This window comes from Sesamum indicum, linkage group LG9 (assembly GCF_000512975.1).
Source record: "Sesamum indicum cultivar Zhongzhi No. 13 linkage group LG9, S_indicum_v1.0, whole genome shotgun sequence".
Taxonomy (NCBI): domain Eukaryota; kingdom Viridiplantae; phylum Streptophyta; class Magnoliopsida; order Lamiales; family Pedaliaceae; genus Sesamum; species Sesamum indicum.
The window spans coordinates 10,380,122-10,388,423 of NC_026153.1; the positions used below are offsets into that span (position 1 = coordinate 10,380,122).

Consider the following 8,302-nt stretch of genomic DNA (forward strand, 5'->3'; position numbering starts at 1 on the left):
CCCCCTCCCCCGCCCCCCCCCCCCCCCCCCCCCTCCCCTAATTCTGAGCATATTTTTATTACAAAATACATACGAAAACACACACACACACAGTTGTCTGCGTGTCCATGTATATATATGTATATAACATAAACATGCAGATATAGAGAGTGACCAATTGGGACCTTTTATGTTATTTATTTTTTCTTTAATTTTTTTTTCTTTGAGGAAATTAAAGGTTAGATCGAGCAATTAAATTTGTTGCGACCGTTTCAACTAAGAGAATCTAATTATCATAGTTCTTTTTTTTATCTAAATTTGATGGACATTACCGACCTAATCACCACAGTCTCATTGTAAATTTTAATTTTTTATCATCTATTATAAGAAAAGACATTAGCTTATAATACGTTGGCATAACAATTAAAATATTTAACTATTTAATTAATAAAATTGGTTACTAAATTATAAATAAAAATTCATAAATTATCACACTTGGATAAATTTAAATTAATTATTAAACAGTGTAATTTTTATAAAATTAAAATTAGTTAATAAAATATATAGTTAAACTTGAATTTGAAATTTGTATAAATAATTAAAAAAACATATATGAATTATATTACTCATCCCTATTAAAAGTTACTTTCAAACCCATCTACTTTTTGATAATTATAAAAACATCCCTTGAGGGTATTTTTATCCTTAAAATTTATATTAAAGGTTGATTGAGTCAATAGGATATTTTTTAATTTTTATTAAGTTTTTTGACAGAAAAAAGATTTTCATGGATAGTTTCTGTAATTTTTTAAAAGATAGGAGTGGTGATTTGTGTTAAAAGAAAATAGATTAAAGGGTATAATATATAGGGAAAACTATTATTTTAGTTCGGTAAGTATGCCTAATTTTAATTTTAGTCCGATAACTATGTCCATATTTGTTTAGGTCCAATAACTTATGAAATTGCTTACTTTTAGTCCTTTGACAGATTTTTGGATAATTTTATCCCTATACAACATTTGAAAGGCAATTTTAGTCCACATGCACTCAGAGGGGTAAAATTGTCCGAAAATATGCCAGGGGACTAAAAGTAAGCAATTTCGTAAGTTACTGGACCTAAATAAAAATGGACATAGTTATTGGACTAAAATTAAAATTAGGCATACTTAGCGGACTAAAATAATACTTTTCCCTAATATATATTTATCCCTTTAAATTACACACGTTCATCAAGTTTGTTTCGACAATCATTTGCTATAAATTTTAGGATCGAATACAACATATATTTATCACTGGAAGAAATATGGCTTTTCATTATGATCAATTATTATGTTTAATGTCAAAAATTGTGGTGGATATTAACCACGATTGTGCAACAAGTACTTCTGCAAGTGCGATGCCAAAATATTTACTACAATCAAACACTGTAACAAATACTTTGTATAGATAAAATCAGGAAAAAGTATTATTTTAGTCCCTAAGTATGCCTAATTTTACTTTTAGTCCGATAACTATGTTCATTTTTATTTAGGTCCACTAACTTACGAAATTGATTACTTTTAGTCCTCTGGCAGATTTTCGCACAATTTTACCCCTATGCAACTTTTGAAAGGCAGTTTTAGTCCATATGCACTCATAGAGTTAAAATTGTCCGAAAATCTGCCAGAGGACTAAAAGTAAGCAATTTCGTAAGTTACTAGATCTAAACAAAAATAGACATAATTATCGGACTAAAATTAAAATTAGGCATACTTAGCGGACTAAAATAATACTTTTCCCATAAAATCATAACTACAGTAAAAAAAATCGAAGTTTTTGTGTCGATTTTTCCAACTGCAATAGATATTATATAAGATTTACTATAGTTTTTAAAGTGTAGTAATTAATAGCATACAGAATAATCATTTCTTTTGCAGTGTATTTGTCTTCTTAACTTTTATGTTCTGATATCAAATTGTTGTTATAATTAGCCAATTCTTGAAAATAATCAAAATTCATATAGACCAAGAAATACATAAAATAAAATAAAAAAAAATTACTGACATTGGTAATATATAATGATGTAATTAAGGTGGATGAATACTAAACTAATCCAAACACATTTATATAAATATAGGTTAATTAAGGTGGTAGGTATAGTAATAGTAGAAACTAAAATAGTAACCTATACTATGGGTACCCCTAAGCCCCCACTAAGTTAGTTAAGCTGTATTTGTCCAAACCCTATGTCTATATATATATACAGTTCCCAGCTACCTACATTCATGAACCCCATTAGTTTACCCAACCCCCTCTATACCTCCTTTAATGTGGGACAACATTAATTATTTATGTATATTTAGAAAAATAATTAATTAAAATAATATATCCAAAGAAGGATTACCCTCTTTTTATAATTGAAGCAATAATCAGGGAAAGTCATATTTTTAGTCCCACAAATTAAATTTATTATCAATTTTAATTCGTTCAATATTGCATTTCATAAGTTAGAATTTTTTTTTTCATTTTTAGTCCTCACGTAAATTTTTCATCCAATAATTAATAGAGAAGTCACATAATTGTTAGTCCAGCACGTGTTTAACCAAAGGTTCCGTGAATTTTTCGTTAATTACGAAGACTAAAAATGAGAAAATTTCTAGCTTTATGAAATTAAAATTACAGTTTTTCTCAATAGTTTGTAAATTAGAAAAGTACTTTTACCTATACTTGATTTGACTAAACATAATCCATTGTAATGTTATGCTTGAATTGGATTGACAGACGAAGACGTAAAAGTTTACTGATTTAATCTATTTTAGTGATCATAGGGTTATAAGTGTAATTTCTTAAGCTACTATATTCATTTTTATTTCTTGTACCATTTTTGTTCTTATGATTATATTACAAGAAAATGGACTCAATAGCGATAAAAAAAAATTATTATCAAGCTAATTAATTGGTTAGTAAATAAAATTTTTATTGTAAATTTACATTATTTAATACAAGAAAATTTATTTTGTGATGAATTTAGCAACGAGAATTTTACTTGTTAACGAATGTAACAACAAATTACTTAGAATATATATTAAATAATGTAGATTAGCTATGAAAGTTTTACTTACTAATTAATTGGAAAAAGTATTATATTAGTCCACTAAGTATGCCTAATTTTAATTTTAGTCCGATAACTATGTTCATTTTTGTTTAGATCCAATAACTTACGAAATTGCTTACTTTTAGTTCTCTGGTAGATTTTCGGACAATTTTACCCCTATGAGTGCATATGGACTAAAACTGCCTTTCAAAAGTTGCATAGAGGTCCCTATGAGTGCATATGGACTAAAACTGCCTTTCAAAAGTTGCATAGAGGTAAAATTGTCCGAAAATCTGCCAGAGGACTAAAAGTAAGCAATTCCGTAAGTTACTGGATTTAAACAAAAATGGACATAGTTATCGGATTAAAATAAAAATTAAGCATACTTAATGAATTAAAATAATACTTTTTTTTAATTAATTTAATACTGATTTTAACATCAAATTCTTTATGTAAGAATTAAGCTATTTTTTTACAGTGTTGGTAGGATTAGGGACTAGGGGAAATTACATAATTTGGTCGGCTAAATATATTTTCAGTCACATTACTTATATATTTTTAAAAATAGTTTAATAACTTGCAAAAATTTAATTTTCAACCCATCTTCCAACTGCCCTTAGCAAATTACGATGATCGAATTGGATAGTATCACTCTCAAAAAAAAAAAAAAAAAGAAAGAAAGAAAATTGGATAGTATGACGACTTTACCCTTATTAACTTCGAATTTCTAGCAACATCAATTACTATAGTTGTGGGAAGTGCTGCAAGAAAAGGGACCAATGAAGTTGATAAATTGCAATGCAAGAAAGCAGTCTGCAAAAAGTGATGAAATGTGTGGAAAACATTTATTGTGTTTTGAAGAAATAGCAAGGAACGAGGTTTGTTTTGTTTCTACTCAATCAAGTAACAAGATTCTTGCCTAGGAACATCATCGATACGTTGCCTCCTACATATATATATATATATATATATATATATAATTTTATCTGAAATCGAGTTTTATCAAATTTAAATTAATTATATTATAAGTATATTATATTTATTGCAGATTGGAATATAATTTAAAAAAATAATTAATTTTATTGTAAATGTAACCCTGCAATGTAATTAGCTTAGTTCGATCAAATTTAATTTAATTAAAAATTTTCATATATATATATATATATATATATCATCCATGAATATGTTTGAAATTCAAAGAAAAATTACATATGTTTGTTCTGTAATTATGTTAAATTAGGATTAATTAAAGAATTATAGATGTTTGTTTTTTTAATTATATATAATTATGAATATATATATACTACATATTAATGAAAATCTTTCCTTTTTCCAATTGGCAGTGGTGAAATATTATTTATTTTTTGTAACTGGGGGATTAATGACTTTAATTTATATACATATACTCTTTGTCCGTAAAGGATGTTAAGATTAATTCTTTTTATGACATAAACATAAAAACTTATTTCTTCCCGTTAATTATATCTTTATATGCTGTAAAATATATATATATATATAAAAAAAAGGAGTAAAATAGTTTTGGAATAGCCATCATTAATTAAATCCTCAAATAGTATCATATTTATCTGAAATTAAAATACAAGGCTCAAGGAAAATTAAAGTTCAAACCAAGCATCAAATCTACGTACAAATTTATTTATTTATTTACTAATTATACATACTTTTCATTTTAATTATTAAATTTAATTATTTCTTTGATAGAAAGAACGAAGTAATAGTTAAACATAAATTATTAAATGTATTTAATGACGTATCGCGAATATATAATTCATATTTAAATTACATAATTGCATATATAGTATAGCTGCATTTTTACATATTTTTAGACATAAAATAACTTTTTTTCCGTCCCATATATATATATACTATATAGCTACGACATATGTAAGCTCAACATAAAATCACCATCTCTAATTAAAATCTCACCAAAGTTGACTTTGATATTTCATATTTTCTTAGGCCAATATGGTGATAATTGATCTTCGTAATAAATTGATTATTTCATACACGTTTTTAGTATTTATATATAGCACTCGTACTAGTTAAGAAAATAAATAATATATAGTAATAAAAGTACAAAACAAAATCAAGAAACCGAAAATTCTTGTAGGAAAAAAATTAAATTTAAATAAAAAAATCATAAACAATTATATATCACATAATAAATATTATCAAACACACATTTGTTATCTTTTATGAATATATTTTTTATTAATTATATATGATTAAATTTCAATTCAACCAAAACGATATCATTTTCCACAACGGAACATGTTAGTTTCTTGCACAAGGGTTGCGGCGGCGCTCAACCACTCCCCAGATCCCGCCACCGATTGCTGCGACGCAGCGCTTACAGATTATTAATCAAAAACGACTGAAAACATGAATAACAAACTAAGGAAGACTCAAGAATTCAAGAAAACCAGAACAAAGCTCCGGCGGCGGCAAAACCCCGCCGTTCTTGCTACCCACAAAAGATTCTTCGTATATATCGTTATTGTCTGAAAGAACGCATCATGTTTTGTTAGAATGAAATGAACGGACATGAACACAAGTCATAGAATAGAATGTACGAGGAAAAGCAGAAAAGTGTCACAAGTTTCGATGATGTTTTACAGATTCTTTTTCTTCCAGTTTATTCACAAGGTCATGCACAGAATCAGACCCCTAATGGAAATGAAACGTATTTTCCTATATTTATGAGACAAGAAACAAGATAATCAGTTTTTCTGTATGAACATATATGATCAGTGATATATATATATATAGATGTGTGTGTGTGTGTATGGGAAAAGGATCCAAAAAGAAGACTATTATTTACACATAATTTAAGCACAAGTACAGTGTAATTCGATCTTTTTTAACTTTCTGAAAGTTAAGATGATAATCAAGATCACACTAATTTACCCTCTCTCTGATCTTTTCAATGTTTTAATCATAGCTCTCATCATTACCCCAGCATACTTTCTACACTACAATCATTCCTACTCTGATGAAGAACAAATCCATGATTCCACCATACCTTCTCCCCTAGCAGCGGCGACGTTTTCCGGTGGCCCCTTCTCTCCGTTAAAGCTCGACATAGAAGAAGCCGAGTAGTTCATCTTGCCGTTTATCGTGTTCCGGGGGAAGCTGAAGCCGCCGATGACAGGCCTCAAACTGTCTTTATCTCCTTCTGGGCTCGCCGGATTATTGTCCCACCTTGCGGCATTGCTGCTGTCGGTGTTGTCGTTTCGGTCCCGGGCGTTCTGCGGTGGTATTTGGTCGGAAGTAATCAGGTTTTGGAGGCTGTTAAGGGTTATCGGAAGACGACTCTCGCGACCCAGATTGCCAAATTGATCGCTTGATGGGATTTCGAATGAGTTGTGAGGTTTTGAGCCGATTGCGGGAGGATTCGAGAATGGAAATTTGGGGTTGGTTTGGAGAGAAGTGAGGAGTGGGTTTGGAAGGTTGAAAAGATTTGAACTGTGTGTGAGCGGCAGTTGGTAGTTAATCTGTGGAGTTGAACTAGAAGCTGCAGTTGTAGTTGAAGAAACAGATGAAGTAGTACTAATGATATTGTTGTTAGTAGTAGTTGAAGCAGCTACCATGGCGTCGGCGGCGGCGGAGCTCAGCAGAGAATTACAAGAGGAAGCAAGAAAAGGTAGCGGGGGTTGAGCTTTCTGGGCGAAGGGACGGCGGAGGTACGGCGGCGGGTGAGCGGCGTCCAAGGAGATGGATCTTGTGCCGAAAAGATCGAGCCTGCTTCTCTGGAAAGGAGAATTGTTGAAGGGTGGGGCAGGGATTCCAGTGAATTCTTGAACCATGGCTCTAAAATTGGTGGTATCCGTGGTTAACACGGTGGTCGGCGCTCGTCTAGAGGCTCTCGACCTTTTCTTCGGGTTACGCGCCGCCGTCTGATTCTGATTCTGCGGCGGTGGCGGCGCCCCGAGGGTGGGGCTGCTACTGTCTACTCCGACCGCCTCCGGCTGTTGGAAAGCTGGCAGAAAAGGGGAAGAGCTGGAAAGCATGGGGTTGATGATGATATCATGGGTAATTGGATTCGGGTCGGATCTTGGAGCCGGAGCAGAAGCCCTGGGCCACGCCATGCTTGGATTGAGGAGAGACGAGTAGTTGGAAAGCGGGTCAAAGAACGCCGGCGCAGGGTTGGAAATTGGTCCACCTCCCATGAAAGCCGAAACAGAGTCGGCGGCGGCGCGTGAATCGTACTCGTCATCGCCACCACTCGACGACTGCAGGCTGCCACTGTTGCCAGAATCCATCATTTCCTCCTCTCTCTCTCCCTCTATCTCTCTCACTCTCTCTCTCCTCTTCTAGTGCGAGAAAGTAACTTCTGGAAAATCAGACAAAAGAGCACCAATCAATAAAAGAACAAAGGAATAACGTAAGAAATCGAGCCAGAGATATGGACAGAGATTTTTCCATTTCTGCAACTGAGATCTTTCTCTTCCTTCTCACTCCAAACACACACACACAAAAACAAACACATAACAAAACAACAGTAGCAGCTGCCACTAAAAGACATGAACATCAAAGTACCCATATCGATGATCAGTACTTCAAGAAAACCTCTGATCTACTCTTCTCCTCGTCCTTTACGAAAAAGGGTTCTTGCCTGAAAAACTGATCTCACTTTTCTCTTCGTAATTCCGTCTGTGAATTAGGGTTTCCCCCAAGAGAGTGCAAGAAAAAGGGATTCTGTTTACAGCTCTAAAAGAAGGAGAGGATCAACAGCTTCACCTCTGCTCTTTTTGCACTAGAAAAAGAGAAGAGTGGGGTCGCCATGAAAGAGGGAACTCTCACTGTGTGTTCTTGAGAGAGAAATTGCAATTTTATTAATTTATTTCTGAGTGTGTGTATGTGTGTGTGTGTGGTTTATAAGATTTACAGGGTTGAAAAAGATGATCTTGAGAAAGTTTTACTTTTCTTTTTCTTTTTCTTTTTTTGAGGGGTGTTGGGGATAAAGAGGTGAGAGTACAAACAGCCAAATTAGAGAGGATGGTTGTTGTTGAAAGGTATGAAAGAAACAGAGATCTAACATCATCCATCTCTTCTCACCATATAAATGTATGTATATACATACAATCTTTGAATTCCTTATTATTAATTAAAATAAATAATCCAAAATATAAAAATGTCTTATTCATAAGTCAAATAATCCATTTATTTCATTTTTATGCCCTATATAATTTGGGCTTAATTGCATTTTTAGTAATATACATTAGATGA

The 8,302-nt window shown here is 32.1% G+C and overlaps 1 protein-coding gene across 1 annotated transcript; it reads right to left on the reverse strand.

Moving 5' to 3' along the window:
- On the reverse strand, positions 5,278 to 8,050 carry LOC105171216. The gene is made up of 3 exons (XM_011092256.2): positions 7,613 to 8,050; positions 6,096 to 7,406; positions 5,278 to 5,574 (listed from the first exon to the last, which is right to left on the reverse strand). The coding sequence occupies exons 2-3, from the start codon at positions 7,336 to 7,338 to the stop codon at positions 5,468 to 5,470; spliced, it is 1,350 nt and encodes a 449-aa protein (XP_011090558.2). The 5' UTR covers positions 7,339 to 7,406; positions 7,613 to 8,050; the 3' UTR covers positions 5,278 to 5,467.

Excerpts from the sequence above, each read along its gene's own strand:
- LOC105171216 (XM_011092256.2), bottom strand. The coding sequence starts at position 7,338 with ATGATGGATTCTGGCAACAGTGGCAGCCTGCAGTCGTCGAGTGGTGGC. Across the intron at positions 5,575-6,095 it reads CGCCGCTGCTAGGGGAGAAG|ACAATAACGATATATACGAA; the intron begins GTATGGTGGAAT and ends GCGTTCTTTCAG.